Genomic DNA, 20,189 nt, shown 5'->3' with positions numbered 1-20,189 from the left:
TTGGAGCACAGCATTGACTGATATTTAGTCCCCACAAGCTTGTGGTGACAAATGTTAACCCCTGCAATGCCACGAATGTGTCATACAGAATTGTGGAATTGAAGGGGTTAACGCTGCACTGTCGCTCTCATGGAGCGATCAGGCAGCAGGGGGGTGTTTGGTCTCCACATGAGTGTGGAGACCAGCCCAAAGAACCCTCTCCCCCCGTCCCTGAAGCTGCCTCTGGCAGCTGGGACGCAATTGCTGGTCTATAGACCAGGGGTTAGTCTCTGACTGCTGTAGGCTTCCATGCCTACAGGAATCATCAATGGGCTTGTGGAGTCTCGTTTTTGCTGTTGCTGGTCTGCCTGGGCTTCCAGGCAGACCACCAGCAGCAGAGCCCCTTACAAAATGGGAATTAACCCCTAAAATGCTGCGATCGCGGCATTGAAGGGGTTAACGCTGCACTTTCGCTCTCAAGGAGCGATCAGGTAGCAGGGGGGTGTTGTCAGTTCCCCACACTTGTGTGGGGACCCAATCAACACTCAAACCCCTTTCCTGAAGCTGCCTGAGGTTTCAGCCTACAGAATCATTCCGTGGGAGTGATCTCAGGCTCGGGGGCGGGCTCTGAGTGGCTGGGCTGTCTGCCCAGACTCCTGGGCAGGCAGCAGCGCCCCCGCGATCACAGGCGGACAAACACCTAGGAGCCAGGATAAAATTCTGAGTCGCCATGGCGACCTGGCGCCAGGGATTTGTCGAGCCCTGCTCTAGGCTGTTCATATGTCTTATAAAACATCAGTGTTATCTGTAGCTACCTAAAGAGCTCTTTGGTGATAATGCTGGAAGGCAGGTACAGCTTCCAAAAACTAGCTGGATCTGAGTTAAAGACCTTACGTGAACATATTTCTCACAAAAGGAATTATCTGCTTTAGAAAAGAATCTCCTAGATTCAGTAGGATTTTTCATGGCTCTAACTGCATGATAAAGAAATGGTCCTTGTCTCACCAAAGGTTCAGTTCAACATTAACCCCCGCCCCCCTGTGATTTCTACATTTCCACACCTTCATTCAAACTCGATGGTGTCTATCCTGTGCTACACCATAAGACATTTTGTTTTTTTAGAACCAGTACCATTTCAATTTAAAGGCCCAGCTGATCTATTCTGTAAGTTCCAAAAGAACCAGAGGCTTTAGTTTAATAATCTTTCTTCACTTTCTGATCATCTGGAAGCTTTACTCTTTATTTACTTTGTCAAGTAACATTCTAGCATCTCTAGATCTCCATGGTGCTTATTTGGATGTCTATCCACCCAGTTTGCAGATGATTCCTCCACATTGCTATCCTTGGAAAGTAATGGACAGACCACTGGTAGTTTAACACCCTATTGCCCTACAGTGTTTTGTTAAAGCTACAGCTATCATATGCTCTTCAATGTGTACAGTAGCTGAGTGGTCCATTTACTTTGTCACGTGTCAGGATTCTGCCTTAATCTTTCTGTCCCTACTGCCTGGCATGAATTAAAACTCCCACTGCCTGCACGCATTGTATACTCACTGCCAGGCACCTCCAGCTGGGTCATAGAGGGTGTCACACCAACCGGTGTAGTACGTACATGGACTGGCTACCCGGTAGAGATGGCACAGCCAATTTCAGTATGTTAGGGGTTAATTCGATTGTATAGGCATGTTGCACCAAAAGGTCTTTTTAGATAAATTGGTCTTTTGAAGCTGGGACTCCAACCAAGGCCCTCTGCAATGTGTGAAATTTCACGGGGAGGCGGTGCCTTTAAGTCTGCTAGCCGAGTCATTCACCATATGCCTGTATCCCCTCATATATAATGGATTCTTTGATATGCTAAGTGACCACTAGCAGTCAGGAAAACCATTTCATATCCAGGCCATATCCAACACATATCAATAATAACTCATATATTCATTATCATACCTCCTTGTGTGCATACCTAACACGGGGAAAGTGCACCCTACAAAAAGAGTACAAACATGGCGGCGCCACTTAACCAGTTTGGAAGGAATTGTGAAGTCTATGATGTTTAGTCATAAGTCGCAAGTGTGACATATCTATGGACTTCACAATTTACAGGAAATTCATAAGTGCATGAATTATGGCTGTGGCGAGCACAGGAGGGACGATAAAATGAAAATAAGTTATTTGGACTGATATGTTTCCACCACACAAGGGGGAGGTCACTTATGATACACCTTCCCTCCGCTTATACCACCTCTGGGCCGGCTTGGAAACTCGAGATGAACTGGGAAAGAGTATAAAATGAATGAGAAGATTGATCAGTGTGCTTACTAGGGGCCAAGATCGAATTTTGAGTAAGTCGCCATCTTTCCTTGCTGGAGCCCTACGGACAGAAAAACTGTTACTTGACCATTCAGTGAGTAGTTAGGTTTTCTGTAATTTTCTCCTTTTTATTTTATCTGTTTGGTGTAAATCTGTTTATCATCTTTTTTGTATGCACTGTGATTTTTTTTGTTCATAATAAATATTCCTTTATTAAGTTCTGCCTTTGTCTGGTAAAGACTCACGTTACCTGATTAGACCATTTTATTAGTAATTTTAAATCACGTAATTATTGTGTTAAATATTCTGTGGGTTTTTAGTCTGATTCGTTTGGGGTACCAAGGCACCCCATTTCTAAAATGTGTTATTTTGATATTAGGGTGGATATTTATATTTTTATTACTATTTTCAGTCTAGTGCAGACAGATAGTGAATTTGAACCCTTTTACCACCAGAACCAAGTCACGCGCACGCTTGGAGTAGAGTGCGTTCATGACAGAGGGGATATAGGAGCAGAGGGGGGCATTGCCCTGCAACTTCTAAAGATACTTAAGAGCAGGGCTGGAAATCCACATGAACCCCCCCCACTAAAAAAAAAGTGTGAACAAGCAGTAAATCTGACAGTGTTTTGAGCTCCTCAGAAGCAGCTCTGCTAAGCATGATATATATATATATATATATATATATATATATATATATATTATAATATAATAATGCGTGTGTACTATTGCAACCAATGTTCTGGTCTGGGCAGGAAGATCCAGAGAGCGGCAGTCATCCTGCTTCCAAACCAGGAGGCAGATCACCATCTTGGGCGATCATGTACCCAGTATCTTGCTGCTCAATGGCCAGTTACAGGGGAGAGCGTTAGTTGGCCGATTTTAATTTTTTCCATTAATGCTCCAGAGTCCTTGGTGTCTAGAAGGGGCAGCTGGTGGGTGTTTGCACGATGCGCGTAGATAAATCTCTGCTGCTGGCCGGCACTTTCGCTGGAGCTTCTATGACTGAGCACCAGAAGGTCATGCAACGCTGGTGCTCCATCATAGTGCAGGACAAGTAGCGGAGGATGTCTGCGCGCCAGCCGGCTGTCAGAGAGGAGGATTCGGGTCCTCTGCGGGGGATCTGGATCTTAGTGTTATCTGACCTCTGTTTGAGGTCAGATTATAAAATGAAGGGTATTTTTCAGAGCATTTGCTCTGAAAATACCCTCATTTTATATTCGATTAAAATCGATTCAACTAATCGATAATGAAACTCGTTGGCAACGATTTTCATTGATTATTCATTCTATCAATTAGAGGTCGGACTAAAACACTAAGATTCAGATCTCCCGCAGTACTGCAGGGGACCTGGATCCTCCTCTCTGACAGCAGGTGGACATCTGCATGATGCGGGCAGACACCCTCCGCTACTGCGCTCCACTTCTGCTGGGGCTTCTATGATGGCGCACCGGTGTAACATGACCTTCTGGTGCTCAGTCGTAGAAGCTCCAGCGATAGTGCCCGGGTGCTGCAGAGGTTTGTCTACGTGCATCACACAACATTCACCGGCTGCCCCCACTAGACATCAGGGAGTCTGAAACACGGGAGGCAAGTCTTGGGGGGCAAAGTGGCATATCTGGGGGATAAGGCATATCTGGGAGGGCAGAGTAGCAAGCCTGGGCTCAGATGTGCATAACTGGGGGGCAGGTAATATAAACAAGACATGCACTTTTCTTAATCAAACTCTTTTATTCTGTTTTATTTAACAAACTCAGTGCTAAAAACCAAACAATCTACATATTTATTTTTATCCGATTAATTGGCCAACTAAGCGATTATGAAAATAATCGTTAGCTTCAGCCCTAAATATAATCTTTATCTCTGGAGCAGATATGGAAAAACTCTAGTTTGCATACATTTCTGTAAATGTTATTTTATTGGTCTCTTGGCTTATGTAATGTATCCTTTTAAAGGAAGGTTTTAAGTGAAGTGCTGTTTCCTCCCTAGGTTTGATGGTTAGTCATGGTTTTTCTGTGTGGTGCCAGCAATGGCTAGGACATAATTCTTACCAGAGAATATTTCCTTTTATTCCAATGGCAGCTCTTGACTCCTTTCACTCCCTTTTTTTTTCTCTCTATAATAGCAATGTCTTTTGGATATTGTAGAGGGATTTTGTAGCTGCCTGGGTTATCATTTCCAAGCTGCAGGTGGTGGAGTCTGTCTCCTTGGTGTGAGCAAAATAAAATAAGTCTCGGGTAACAATTAAGGTACATATGTTGCACGCACAAGCATACTGTGAGCAGCTTGAGATTTACATTGTACTCTTAAGCAGGGCTTGACAAATTTGTTTTGAATCTAGGAGCCAGCTAAAGTTAGGCACCAGGAATTTATTTTTTAAACTTTAAACTAACAAAGTTTTATTTTCAAAGACAAAAATTTATGATGTCCCTAGGGAATCCCCTCCCCCTTAAATATAGGTCCATTTTTTTTTTTTAATACTTACATTTTCTTCTCCCCCCCCCCCCCGCTCTCCTCCGACGTGACGATCCTCTCCCCGCCCCCTTGTGCATCATGTCTCGAAAGGGGTGGGACGAAGAGCTACACTAAGGCACTGCCGCTCAGCATTACGGGCCTGCAGACCAACCTTCACATGGTGAGGTGGTAAGACCGCCGTGTGTGCACGCTGGCCGCTTTAATTCTATTAGGCGGCCGGATTGCACACACCGTGCTGCACTGTGTGCAGGGCCAGTCCGACCTTGCTCACGCGGGCCGCACATTGATGTCCAGCGGGCTGCACGTTGGACACCCCTGACCTAGGGCGACCTGGGATTTGTTGAGCCCTGGTTTAAGGCATATATGGGAGCAGGCCCGGACTGGGACAAAAAATAGGCCCGGGCATTTAAGCCTGAGCAGCCCATATTTATTTATTTATTGTTAAAGCCCACCCTTCATGTACCATCTTTGCATTTAATCATTCACACAAATCATTAACACATTCATTAATGCAGTCTCACAAATCATTCAAGCAATTCATCCACACATGAATTCATTAATTGTCATACGCATTCACACAATTCATCCACACATTTATTCATTCATTCTCATACGCATTCACACTACCCCCTCTCATCATCTTATCTGCCCCTTCTCACTATGTTCCCCCTTTTCACTATGTAACCCCCTTCCCCACTTCTCAATATGTACCCCCTCTATCTATCCCCTCTCCCCCTTTCTCACTACCTAACCCCCCTCTGCCCCTTCTCACTGCAGCCCCTTCCCTCACCCTATTTACCTTGTTGCCAGAGCAAGCAGCAACTGCGACCGCGCCTGTGGCAGGGCAGGATTGACTTAGGGGCTGATGGAGCTGCAGCTCCAGGCTCCTACCTTAAAATAGGCCCAGTCAGGACCGGACTGACTGGGCCTATATGGCCGCATTAAGGCAGAGCCCCTTAAGCCCGCCGCAACTGCAACCGGGTCCGCCACTCTAAGGCAGAGCCGGCCTTAGGTGTTCTGGCGCCCTGTGCGGACTACTCCTCTGGTGCCCCCCCCATCCCAAAAAAAGAAAGGAATAAAAACTTGTAACAAAACTCCCCTTTCTCACTATCTATCCCCCTGTATCACTATCTACCACCTCTGCCTCTTCTCACTGTTATTATATACTGAGGCAGACATTGACGGTGGTACAGCATAATACTTATCACTATATACTGAGGCAGAAATTGACGGTGGTACAGCATAACACCTACCACTATATACTGAGGCAGACAATGACGGTGGTACAGCATAACACCTATCACTATATACTGAGGCACACATTGACAGTGGTACAGCATAATACTTATCACTATATACTGAGGCAGAAATTGACAGTGGTACAGCATAACACCTACCACTATATACTGAGGCAGACAATGACGGTGGTACAGCATAACACCTACCACTATATACTGAGGCAGACAATGACGGTGGTACAGCATAACACCTATCACTATATACTGAGGCACACATTGACAGTGGTACAGCGTAATCCCTATCACTATACATTGAGCCAGACATTGACAATAGTGCAGCATAACCCCAATCACTATATACTACGCCAAACATTGTTGTGGTGTAGGCCTACCACTTCATTGTCTGGCTTAGTAGTAGGGATGCACCGAAACGAATTCTGGACTGAAACCGAAAATGCAGCATTTACCTGTCCGAAACCGAATATGACCTCCCCACACCATAAAAAAACCCTTTTATTTAAAGTAAGTAACACACCAAAATAGGACAAAACAATTAAAAAACAATATTATATGTATATATATATGATTGTTAACAGCAATCACATTCCTATCATGCCCAGGCATACCCAGATTCCAGGATGTACTCGCAGACTTGGCATGATAGGAGTATGATTGCCCTATCTACCCCTTCTAACTCCCTTCTGCCCCATCTACCCCTTCTCACTCCCTTCTCCCCTATCTACCCCCTTTCCCCCTATCTACCCCCTTTCCCCGTCTCACGCCCTTCTCCCTATCTACCCCCTCCTAACTATCTACCCTCTCCCTCTTTGAAGTTCACTTACCTTTCAGGAGTCCTGCGGTGAGGGTGCAAGGCCTCTGCCTCCCAGCTCTGCCACTGTATGGAACAGTATAGAGTGATGGGAGTTATGATGTACTTTTAGAGCATAATTAGATCATGAAAAAGACATTGGAAATGGTACAGCATAACACCCATCACTCTCACACACTTACCAATCCACACATATATACCAATCCACACGTATATACCAATCCACACGTATATACCAATCCACACGTATATACCAATCCACACGTATATACCAATCCACACATATATACCAATCCACACACATATATACCAATCCACACACATATATACCAATCCACACATATATACCAATCCACACATATACACCAATCCACACATATATACCAATCCACACATATATACCAATCCACACATATATACCAATCCACACATATATACCAATCCACACATATACACCAATCCACACATATACACCAATCCACACATATATACCAATCCACACATATATACCAATCCACACATATACACCAATCCACACATATACACCAATCCACACATATACACTAATCCACACATATATACCAATCCACACATACACCAATCCACACATATATACTAATCCACACACATACCAATCCACACACATATATACCAATCCACACATATATACTAATCCACTCTCACTGAATATTTTCCTACCTTTACTCTTTTCTCCTTACAGCTCCTTTTCCTCCTCTTCGCTCCTCTTCTTCAGTTCTTCTGTCTTCTCCCGGTTCAGAGGGCACGGACAGCGGTGGGCGCGGCTTCAGTGTTGTGCGCCGGGATCTAACAACAAACCCCGGCGCACAGCAGCTGTTGCCGCGCGGATCACAAGGGAGCGGTATCGGAGGTCTTTAGCAGACCTCCGGCTCCCTTGAGTGATTTTAAGCCGGGTTGAACCCGCTTTAAAATCACTCAAGGGAACCGGAGGTCTGTTAAAGACCTCCGATACCGCTCCCTTGCGAGCCTGCTCCTCCAGCGGCGGACATTACTGTCCGTCTCTGGAGGGGTGCCGGGTGCCGCAAGTTGGCACCCGCTGATGAGCGGCACCCGGTGCGGACCGCCCCCTAGAGTGTGACGCCCTGTGCGGTCGCACACCCCAAAGGCCGGTCCTGCTCTAAGGGGCCGGGAAGCCCCCACCAGGGCCGGCCTTAGGGGTTTGCGGCCGCACAGGGTTTAAATTAAAACATCGGGTTTTTTTCTCAACTTTATTTAACATCCTCCATGTTAAATAAAGTTAAAAAAAAACTTTATTTAACATGGAGGATGTTAAATAAAGTTAAAAAACCCCCCGATGTTTTAATTTAAACCCTGTGCGGCCGCAGACCCGTAAGGCCGGCCTTGGTGGGGACTTCCCGGCCCCTTAGAGTGGCGGACCCGGTCGCAGTTGCGGCGGGCTTAAGGGGCAGGTGCCCCTTATGCCCTGCGTTAATGCGGCCGTAGGTAGGATAGGGGCCTGGAGCTGCAGCTCCATCAGCCCCTAAATCAATGCGGCCCTGCCGTGGCCCGGCCCACCGGGCAAACGCCCGGTGTGCCCGATGGCCAGTCCGGGCCTGTATGGGAGGCAGTGTGGCAAACTTGGGCTCAGATGTGCATAAAAACAAATTATTTTTTCTCAGTTTTTTTTATTCTGCTCTTTGTTTTAAATTCAATTTATTCATTAAATAATTTTAAATAAACAAAAAAAAAATCATTTTGTTTATCTGATTAATCGGGAAAAAAATCACTCTTATTACTCCTGTCGCACCTCACTCTAATCATGCCTCTTTCCAATCACACACCACGCCTACGACCCCCAGCCAGCACATCTAATGGCTATGATAAAGATTTCTAGGGGTCGAAACGTTGCCATTGCTTGTGTGTGGACATTAATACCTCACAATTTGAAGTGTTGAACCTTCGTCTGGTTTGTTGTCGCTTTGTAACTCGTGTAAAAGGAGAATCTATGCGCAGATTTGCTAAATGGATTCCTGAGTGCATTTTACTCCAAAGGCTGGAATATTCCTGTTATAATTTGTGTATTTTTTGGCAATGTTTAATTGTTGTTGCTAATGAAGGGAAATATGAAGAGATTTATCTGTTTACTGGATAAAATGAATCTGTCATAAGCATTATGCTGATTAATTTTATAATGTTTATTTGGGGGGGGGGGTGTTAACCGTTTAATTTTTTTTTACTTTTTTCTTTCTTTCCCCAGTTAAACTTCTTCCATCTTACAATGAAGGCTGCGAGGACCCGGTGAGAAATGTTTGTTGGGAGAAAGTTGTAAAGTTAAATGTGTTGCTTTAAGTTTTTACAATTCTGTATGGCATGAAAACAGCCATATTTAAGATAATACCCGTCGTTACACAATATGCAAAATCATGGCATAAGCCTTTATGAATTCTCCAATGCGATATTCAACTTTTGTAGTTAGTTTCACATCGTTTTAACTTGCTGTGTATGTTCCTTTTTATTTCTGCCTTAGTTTTGCAAGGCCAAGCAAAAGAAAATCACCTTTGAAATCCTCTCTGAATTGTATGATTTCCTTTCTGTGGAGGCTGGTGAGTGTGTGCAGGTTAATTTAGGTCTCTTATTCTTACCTCTGTATTTGCATACCTGGGAACATTTTAAGTTCTGGCTACCCAGAGATGCGGCCTGGACTACACACTAACGTCACAAGACACGCTCCAATAAATTTTAATCAAGTTCAACCTTGCTGTTGATCCAAAAGAAAGCCGAAAACGCTGGTATGTCCAGCCTTTTCCATGGGGCCATTCCATGCCAAATCAGCACAGCATCCAACCCCACTATCTCAGATTTGCATGAAATTTAGTAGGATATAAGTGTACATAAAGTAATGTACATGCAAAAAACTTTAGCCCTCGGTGATGCATGATGAGATCATTTGACAGATTACACACAGGTGGATTTTATTTAACTAATTATGTGACTTCTAAAGGTAATTGGTTGCACCAGATCTTATTTAGGGGTTTCATTTTTTTGTTTTCTTAATTGGGGGGTTTTAGTTAGATTGGTTAAGTTAACCCCTTAATGACAATTGCCGGTCCTGGCACGGCACGGAAAAGCATGTGCTTTACGACAATTGACGTGCCAGGACCGGCACGTCTTTAAACGGGTGCAGAAAGCGATCTACTATCGCTTTCTGCACCCAAAAAGCGTTGCTGAATGCCTCGACCTCGAGGCATTCAGCAACGCCGCGATCGGCACGAAGGGGCCATCTCTGGCCCCTCCACGGGGCGTCAACATCCGCCATACTTTGTATGGCGGCGGACGCCCGTTTTAAAAGCGTTTAGGAGGCGATCGACGATCGCCTCCTAAACTTAAATGGTGTCGCTGGAATGCCTCGATCAGGAGGCATCCAGCGACACCAAACACTAACCTTTTGATGGGCTGTGACCGCTCCGGAGAGCGGTCACAGCTGCCGGCAATCTTCGCCATCAAGGAAGATGGCCGCCGTCCTGTAACAGGAACCACAAATTTTAAAAGTTCGCTAGATGGTCCAGACCATCTAGAGAACTTTGGCTCCACTTGCAGGTTGAATACAGGTACTGCATTCACCATGCAAGTCAATGGAGCCCAGCTTTCTAATCACAGTGTGATTAGTAAAAATAAATTAAAAAATAAAATTAATAATAATTAGAAAAAAATAGTAAAAAAACAGTAAAATGTAAAAATCATTTCCCACTATAAGGGGAACCTCCAAGTTGAAAAAAAATGTTAAATTTTTTTTTAAAAAAAAATAATAAAAAAAAAATATATATATATATAAAAAATATATTTTTGTGAGCAAGTCCTAAAATTAGCATATTAGCTTAAAACAATTCTCGCATGGAAAGAGTTAAAATACTGGCATATTAAATGCCCGTGGGGTGTCTACTTTTAAAAAAATGTATGATTTGATGGGGTAAATTGAATGGGCCAGGTTCAACAACGTCCCAATTAACACGGGGGGGAAGGATGGCCACACATCTAATTTCCAATTAGAAAAATGCACACGTACCAAATGCGGCCTTTTAGTTCCCCCAAAAAATGACACACCCATGCATGTGGGGTATCACTGCACTCAGGAGATGTTGCTGAACACATTATGGGGTGTCGTGTGACAGCGGCATATACCAGGAGCTGTAAATTCATACATAAAGTAGGTGTGTGTGGGAAAAATACACACACAAAAATATTACTGCAAACTTTGAAAAAATGCTGGTGGTAAAATATGTGCATGCAAAGAGTTAAAATACCAGCATTTAAAATACCCTGTGGTGTCTAGTTTTGAAAAATATATGGTTTTGTTGGGCACACTGAAATGGCCTGGCTCAAAGATGTACCAAATAGGGCATGGGCAGTGGATCCCAAATGCCAAAGTTCAACATTGAAAAAAGCGCATGCCCCAAATGTGGCCCTTTTGCCCCAAAACAGCCAGGCAAAATCATTCATGTGAGGTATCGCTGTACTCAGGAGATGTTGCTGAACACATATTGGGGTGTTTTGTGATAGTGACATATACGAGAACATTTTAATTCATACCTGAATTAAAATGTGTGTGGAAAACCAAATGCAAAAAAATGACTACCACAAAGTTTGACAAAGACTGGTGGTAGATATGGTGCATGGAAAGAGTTAAAATACTAGCATTTGAAATACCCTGGGGTGTCTAGTTTTCAAAAATATATGGGTTTATTGGGCACACTGAAATGGCCCGGCTCAAAGATGTACCAAATAGGGCATGGGCAGTGGATCCCCAAATGCCAAAGTTCAACATTGAAAAATGCGCATGCCCCAAATGTGGCCCTTTTGCCCCCAAACAGCCAGGCAAAATCATTCATGTGGGGTATCGCTGCGCTCAGGAGATGTTGCTGAACACATATTGGGGTGTTTTGTGATAGTGACATAAACTAGAACATTTTAATTCATACCTGAAGTAAAATGTGTATGACAAAACAAATGCAAAAAAATGACTACCATAAAGTTTGACAAAGACTGGTGGTAGATATGGTGCATGGAAAGAGTTAAAATACTAGCATTTGGAATACCCTGGGCTGTCTAGTTTTCAAAAATATATGACTTGATGGGGTAAATTGCATTGGCCGGGTTCAAAGATACCCGAAATGGCACGTGGGGGGAAGAATTACCAGATTTGGAAAAAATGGCTTTGAAATAGCAAAACGCTACCTGTACTTATTGCCCCATAATGGGTAGAAAAAAGCAAAAAAACATAAAAACATTGGGTATTTCTAAACTCAGGACAAATAGTAGAATCTATTTAGCAGGTTTTTTCATTACCTTTTATAGATGAGTAAAAGATTTTTCAACTAAAAGTTAGAAACAGTCATTTTTTTCTAAATTTTTCACCATATTTTATACTTTTTTTAATAGTAAATAATATGATACAATCAAAACAATGTCATCTAAAGAAAGCCCTTCTTGTCCTGAAAAAAACAATATCTAATGTGTGTGGGTTCAGTAAACGGGAAAGAAGAAAATTACAGCTAAACACAAGCAGCGCAGAAATGTTAAAAAGGGTACAAAAAGTAAAATCAGCCTTTGTCTCGAAGGGGTTAAACAAAGGTAGACTATTTTGTTTATGTCCATTACATGAAATACAAATGAAAATTTTTTTATTTCTAGGTTGTAATGCAACAAAATAGTAAAAATGCCAAGGGAGCAAATAATTTTACAAGGCACTGTATGTACGTTTCAAGAGAAATTTAATTGAGAAAAAATTAATTTGCTTTCTAAAACAAGGCATGCAAAATGTATCAGATTTTATTTCTCAGGTGGGTGTGCAGACCAATATAAAAACAGAAAAAAAACATTTCAAAATTAGTATAACAAAGTTAATTCTGTAATCTTAAAATTTGCATTTTATGGCAAAATCTCATGTGATGGTCTTGGTGAAACCCTGAAGGGGCTAGGATCTACGGCAAGTTTGCAATTCATCTATACTGATCACATTACTCCAAGACAGTTGTTCTCACTAAGGCTGCAACTGGGTGAAATTCAAGGTCAAGAGTTTTCAATGTATTTTAATGAAAACAATGCTGTCGTGGCATAAAACAAAACTAATATGAAGGCTCTATCTCAGAAGCAAACAGCTTGTAATCAAAAAAATTTTTTTTCCTATTTGCTGTCTAGATATTGTTTATCACTGAGTGCTAAAACATGTATTGGTGCTTATGTCTCTCTTAGATGTCTGTGGTTAGTACTGCTGTTCAGTGTGTGTGTGTAAGAGTTGTGCTAGCATGTATGGTACTTGTGTTTACAGTATGGGCATTAGCATGTGTCAGCATATAGTGTTTAGTGTATGGTGTTAGTATGTGTGTGTAAATGTAGTGTTTGTGAGCATAAGATGTTAGCACGTGCCTGCCGCTGTATGGTGTTACTGTTGTAACTGGTGTAAATGTATGCGTATGGCAAGAGAACAAAACTTTGAGACGCGTACCAAACCATGCTATATATCTTGTTGTAAACTATGAAAAGACACGTGTAATGACAACACTGCCCATCACAACATCAAGTGATCATACGCATGTACATCTGCTAATGCTGTCTATCATCCAGTGCAACAAATGTGATGCAGGATAGTACATTGAAGAAATCTGTCAGAAACCAAACCCAAGGATGAACCTACTTAGACACCACATGCAAAACCACAATAATAAGTTTAACCATTTCAGCACTAAGCAAACCTGATTAAACATGACTATAGGATTCCTGTCACATTGGCAGAACTTCATATGACATTTTGTAATTTATGCCTTCTCTTCATATAACAACTTTGTTTATCCAGAGATTTGTGTGTTGTATTTTTATTTTTTTAACAATGCCATTATTGCCCTCAATCCTTCTACCCCAGCACAGACGGGGGTTCTTTACAGTAAGAGCGGTGATATTATGGAACTCTCTGCCAGAGGAAGTGGTAATGGTAAACTCAATAAAAGAGTTCAAAAGGAGCCTGGACCTGTTTCTTGAAAGCAATAATATTACAAGTTATGAATATTAGATTAATAGGGACAGAACGTTGATCCAGGGATTTATTCATATTTGGAGTCGGGAAGGAATTTTCCCCCTGGTATGGGGCAATTGGCATCTGCTTCATAAGGGTTTTTTGCCTTCCTCTGGATCAACACAGTAGGGACACAATATGTATATAGGTTGAACTTGATGGACTTTGGTCTTTTTTCAACCTTATGAACTGTTACCTCCCTCCTCAAATACTTCTCACACTGGCTAAATAAATTTACAACCACCTTACACTTCTGTGACCTGTACCTCAGTCTCTATCTTAAATCCTATACTACTGCCCTTGTCCCATATGTATGTGCTTTTGACTTGACAAATGGAGGTTTATACTCGAAAGCTCATCCTTAAAATAGAATGCTAGTCCAATAAAAAGGTATTTTATATTGCAATAATTTTTGTGTGTGACCACAAAAAGGTATCTGCTTATTTTGAAGCAGTCATATTGAACAGAAAAACATTTTATTTATATAAATTATAATAATAAAAAGTTTTTGCATTTTCAGGACAAGTTAATCTGTTCAAATATATCTTATTGAACCCAAAGAGTGCCACCTGTGTACAACTCAGAATGGCTTCCTCTGGAGAGCAGAGAGAGTTGCTTATTAGTCTGTGAACAATTGGCAGCTCAAGTAAAATACAACTGAAATCGCATTTCTTTTAGTAAATAGTTTTCTTTAATGTCAGGCACTACCGTATTTGCTCGATTATAAGATTTTTATCAGAGCAAATCTCTCATTTTATAATCGGGGTCGTCTTATAATCAGACCTCAAATAGGTCTGACTATGAGATGAGGGGGGTGGGAGGTGTTAAATGGGGGGCATAAGGTGTTTCTGTAGGCAGTGTGCTATGATATGCCTTTTAACCGCCTTCATGCCCCTCTGCCTCCAGAAATGCATTTTAACCCTCTATACGCCACTCTGCCTCCTGAAATGCCTTATACCCCCTTACATGCCACTCTGCCCCATGATATGCCTTTTAACCCCCTAAATACCAGAGTGGCATATAGGAGTATAAGGCATATCATGGGGCACAGTGGCATATAGAGGGTTAAAAGGCATATTATGGGGCACAGTGGCATATAGGGGGTATAAGGCATTTCTGGGGCAGATGTGCATAACTGGGGTGCAGGTTGGAAAATAAAAGGAAATAAAAACAAAAAATATATTTTTCTCAATCATAGCTTTAATTAAAAAAAAAAAAAAAAAAGTTTACATGAATTAACATTTACTAGTAAAACTCTTTTCCTATAGGGTCGTCTTATATTCAGGCTTTTTCTTTTTTTCCGCCTAGATTAATCAGATTTTGGGGGGTCGAGCAAATACGGTATATAGTATATTTGGTACCTTAACCCCTTGACTGCTAACGATGGCACCATGCCGTCGCTAGCAGTCCCAGTCAGGTGCTAACGATGGCACCATGCCGTCGCTAGCACTCTCCTACCTTTATGGAGGTCTGTGGACCCCCATCACCACCTACCCCGGCGATCTGCCCCTCACACTGAAGGGCATCACCGGGGCCACCCGATCCGGCCGATTACGGCACGCGCAATGACGCGATGACGTCACTGCGCAACTTTATTAATAACTGACAATTGTCAGTTAAAGCGGTATGGGGGCATGCTGCTTAGATGCCTGTATCTCAGGCATCTAAGCAGCTACAGACCCCCAACATATACCATTGGAAAGGTAATCGCCTCACCCTTCCAATGGTATAGTGAAAAAAGAATAAAAAATATTAAGTAAAAAAAAATAAAAATGTAAAAAAAAATGATTTGGCGGTCTCTAAAGGCAGATAAATAAAGATCAAAATTGCCTAGAGACCCCCAAATTAAATTATCTAAACATAAACTAGTTTAACTTTAAAAAAAAAAAAAAAAAATAAGTAAGTATTCTAGCTAAATGATCACTGTGGTAGCCAATGTTACCACAGTGATCATATAGCTATGAAAAGTCACATTCCCTTTTTAAAAATGGCCGATACTAAATTTCCCTTTGATCAAAAATCCCTTTGATCATGGGGTTAAATTTAGCCAATGGTAGAGGGAGACAATTTTTGAAATCCTGATGAACTGCAAATATTATTAGAATCAGCCTGTGCGGTACGTGAGTAACCATCTCATCCCTGGAGTTCCTTGCGTTTTTACTGTAAAACTTTTTTTTGCTGTAAGTGATTTTTTTTTCTCCTTTACCATAATTTCTTTGGGATTGTAAGGGGAAAGAATGGTGTGTGTGCGTCTGTGAGTGAATGTATGGAAAGTATGGTGTGTGCTTCTGCGAGTGAATGGAGATATGAAAGGCGTGTGAATGGTCAGTAATTAGGGTTGAAGCCTTGACGTGGCATTACTGCTAACGTAAGAAGTTAAATTATGGCACAAAAAGTACATATTTGCAAAAACTACACCCCTTGGCACATCAAATGAGGGGCTGCATGTGTTTCTAGTACAAACCTGGAGTGTGCAAGACACAAATGCACATGTCGCTATGGTTAGAAAAAACATATTTTCTAGCCAAAGCGATGCATTCCATCATTATTTGTGCACTCAACTTTTGTCCTAGAAATACATGTAGCCCCTCATTTGAAGCGCCAAGGGGTGTAGTATCTTGAAATGTATGCTTTATGTACCCTAATTTAACTTCCCAAATGTCTAGACCACTTTAGTTTCAGATATGGCAGATTGGAGAATCTTGTCAAAAATTGTCTTAAAACATTTAGGGGTGATGCCTGCAATTAGACAGCTGGAAAGTTAAATTATGGTACATAAAGTATACATTTTCAGAAACTACACCCCTTGGCGCTCAAATGAGGGGCTGCATGTATTCGTAACACAAGACTGTAGTGCGCAAGACATAAATGAACTTGGCGCTTTTAACTTAATTTTTTTTTTATTTTTATAAGTGTGATATTCATTTATTTGTTGTGCACGTCAGATTTGTGATACAAATACAAATAAGACCTCATTTGCTGCGGCTGGGGGTGTAGTTTCTAAAAATATATAGTTTTGTTGGCATATTTTAACATCCCAGGCAGCTAGAGCTGTTTAATTGACGCCAGCCATGCATTAAATGTAAAGATGTCTTTTGTGATAGTCTAATAAATTAAACTTTTAGCAATAAAATATTAGAAAAACACATTCTACTGTTCTCAATTTCTGTTTATTTTAGACCGGTTACCTACTATAAATATTTAGCAGCACAGCTTTTGATATTAGAGTTTAGAAAAATAAAATTACAAACTAGTTTTTATTGAGTCGGAAGTGAAAAATTACACTTTTTTCCCATTTTTGGCTATATTTTGCAAACCTGATGAGACATACACATATAAAAATTGTATATTTGGAATCTTCTGGGTGTGCTGAAAAAAACAATATATGGTTTGTATAGTTTATTCCCAAGAAATTTACTTATAAACGCGTTTAAACGTGAGATGCACCAAAATGCCGAAAACCAGCTTAGCACCAGGTTGGGAAATGGCTTAGCAGCCAAGGGGTTAATGTTCGTACTTGTAAGCTCATTACTGCCTTTCCTATTGTGTTAGGCAGATTTGAATGCGGTAACCCTGGTGGACTCACCAGTAAGTGTGTCCCTATCAGCACAGCAAGAGCACGTATAACAGTGAGTATCAGACCTGGCATTTGTGCAGACACAACTTTTTTTATTTATTAATGATCTTTGTCACATCTTATCTCTTTGTAGAATGTCAGTGGTCACTCATCTGAGAAATTTGATGCTGCACTTGAATGGATGATAAACAATGAGAGGCATCTTGGTATATGGTGAGTGAAATGGGGTATCAGTCTGTATCCTCCAACTTTTATCAACCAGTGCACCTTTTCAGCCCATGGGCCCCAGTTAAGCCAAATGGCCCCCTTGGCCTGTGACCCCACTCATCTCTGCATCTAGTTTGAAGAAATTGCACTGGGGCACAGTCTGGATGCAACTTTTAATTGGCTTTTTCTTGAAAAGGGTGAAAGGTGAGGATGCTACTGAGATTGTTACTAGCAGAGATTATGCTTCTTGTGTTGAGTCATCAAGGCCCCGTCTTGGAGTGTTTTGCCGATTAAAGAATGCGCTACGCACAGCCATTTCCACCCTCTTCCTTGCTCTTCTTGGTGAGAAATTGCAATTTCATTACTAAATTTACTTTGTGCATGTTGTCTCTTCATCCGACCATGAATTATGGTTGACTGGGGACTTATTTATTGTCTTTAAATGCACTATATGCACAGGAGTCCTTGTTCTGTGGCTTATTCTGGTAATCGTGAGATACCATTGGCGGAAGCTGGAAGAAGAAGAGAAGATAATGTTTGAGATGGTGGAGAAAATCATTGGTAGGTAAAGCTATCTAGAACAGAGTTACTTATATGATGGGTGCTGAAGTTGAGATGTTTTTTTTTATTCTTTTTGTCTTAGATGCTGTAAAATCTCACTATAAAGAGTGGAGCCTGGGAAATGAACTGAATCCATATATTGGAATTGTTCATGTTAGGGACACTTTGATACCACCTCAGGACAGGTGAGTGTGTGTTTTTGTTATCACATATGCTGCACCCTGCCTGCTTTGTGTCAGACATGTCATTGGGCTGATTGGTTCCCCAAACTATATCCTGCACTTTGTGTTGTCTTTTTCTTCATGTGACATTAATAGTCACAGGCTACCCACTAGGGAAACCTATATTTTGTGGCAGGTGAAGCTATTCATAGTTGCCTACTGTAACCCTTAGTCCCAGCTTCGTACATCATAGCTACATGACAAAGTGGACCGCCACGGCCAGCTGCATGCAGCAGATGTATTGGCATGTTCTGCTGTTTGTCTTTAACACCCAGTTTGTTCATTAAATTATTTTAAATAAACATGTCAGCAACACCGATTATGCTTATGAAGCGATTGCCGATCGCTTCCTAAGCTGTTTTAGCTGGCCATTATTATTTCTTTCCGCCACGGCCCACGGTCAGGTTTGTCTTTGTTGCATTGCACCACAACAGGCTTTGTCGTTAAGGGGTTAAAAGTGACTTGGTGCATCTCATAACAAAACATAAACCAATGGTGACAAGCGAAGCTCAGACTACCCATGGTAGGGTCCCATAATGGATCAAATGTCTTAATTATACTAAAAATGACAAACGTGTAGGAAATAAACGTGTCCACAAGTATGACGCCTTTATTTTGTTGCCATCAAAAGCATGTATACCATAGGTACAACTACAAACATGTTAATCATCCTGGCAGGGATTATTGACAATTGTAGTCCAAACAACATAATGCAACTGTTATTAAAAAAAAAATAATAATAAAAAAACCATAAATTTGATTCTCTGTGTGCTTATGTGTTTTGTTTTTTAAGGGGCAGGGTGGGTTTTATAGCTGGGTGGGGGGGTAGTGGCAAGCATGTAGATGTAAGGCAAACATAAGCCCACAAGATGTTGCTGAAGCGGGTATAAGAAGCTGGCAGTATATGAATTAATGTCTCACATTTGACTATGCATTATGCAATGCCCATTGTGTAGCAGAAGCCCACCAGCTTAGTTTTTGAATAGATAAGATATTAAATTGTACAAATTTTACTGTTTGTTTTGGAGGCAGGTTAACATGTTGAGAGACTGTTTCACTCCTCTACAACCATCTCGTTAAAGAAAAACATCTGTATACTACATCTTAGCCTCTGATCCCCTAGTTTTAGATTGTCCTATTTTTCTAATATTTTCTCCTCATTTCTATGAAGCTTTTCTTCTCTACTTTGTTAAATCCCTTCATGTATTTAGTCTCCTTTCTCTTCTTGCTCATCCAAGCAATACCTATTAAGAGCCCTCCTCTGAACTCTGCAAAATATCCCTGATTCTACATTTTGATTTTATGTTGATATTTTCATATGTATTGTTTCATGCAAGTACATGCAACCCAGATCCATAGCTATGTTTGTTTATTTACAGAAAGCGGATGAGAAAAGTCTGGGAACATGCTGTGCAGTTTGTAGAAGACAACGAGTCTAGGCTTCGCACAGAATCACAGAGGGTAGCTGGAGCAGATTTAAGGGTTTGGCGCTGGGCCCAGATACAAAGAGAGCATGCTGCAGCAGGACCTCCCTCTGTTTAACAGAGTTATGGACCTTCTGTAAAGCTGGATATGTCCTTTGCACAGTGCTTTACAGTTGTTGCAAGAAAAAAGTTCATTACAGAAAAATATTGCATGTGCAGTATAGTGCCTACATCTGGAAGACTGTACAACTATGTATTTGGGAATGTGCCACATGACTACACCTGGTCTTTGGTTTGTAAGAAAATGGGTCTTTGAAGCAATTCCAT

At 41.5% G+C, this 20,189-nt stretch overlaps 1 protein-coding gene across 1 annotated transcript in view; it reads left to right on the top strand.

Annotated features, from left to right (window-relative positions):
• LOC149273192 (LEM domain-containing protein 2-like) overlaps positions 1–19,980 on the top strand; it is a 61,076-nt gene extending 41,096 nt beyond the window's left edge. Inside the window, exons 2-9 of the mRNA XM_089506606.1 lie at positions 9,064–9,104; positions 9,334–9,409; positions 17,425–17,501; positions 17,583–17,662; positions 17,853–17,998; positions 18,116–18,217; positions 18,300–18,402; positions 19,818–19,980. Of these exons, the coding sequence (XP_089362732.1) occupies positions 9,064–9,104; positions 9,334–9,409; positions 17,425–17,501; positions 17,583–17,662; positions 17,853–17,998; positions 18,116–18,217; positions 18,300–18,402; positions 19,818–19,980 (788 nt within the window). The remainder of the gene's footprint in view (positions 1–9,063; positions 9,105–9,333; positions 9,410–17,424; positions 17,502–17,582; positions 17,663–17,852; positions 17,999–18,115; positions 18,218–18,299; positions 18,403–19,817) is intronic.
• Positions 19,981–20,189: the final 209 nt, after the last annotated feature.

The sequence above is a fragment of the Sceloporus occidentalis genome, unplaced genomic scaffold, assembly GCF_023333645.1.
Source record: "Sceloporus occidentalis isolate IW3139 unplaced genomic scaffold, rSceOcc1.0.p SCAF_398, whole genome shotgun sequence".
NCBI lineage: Eukaryota > Metazoa > Chordata > Lepidosauria > Squamata > Phrynosomatidae > Sceloporus > Sceloporus occidentalis.
This window is presented reverse-complemented; position numbering and strand designations above follow the sequence as displayed.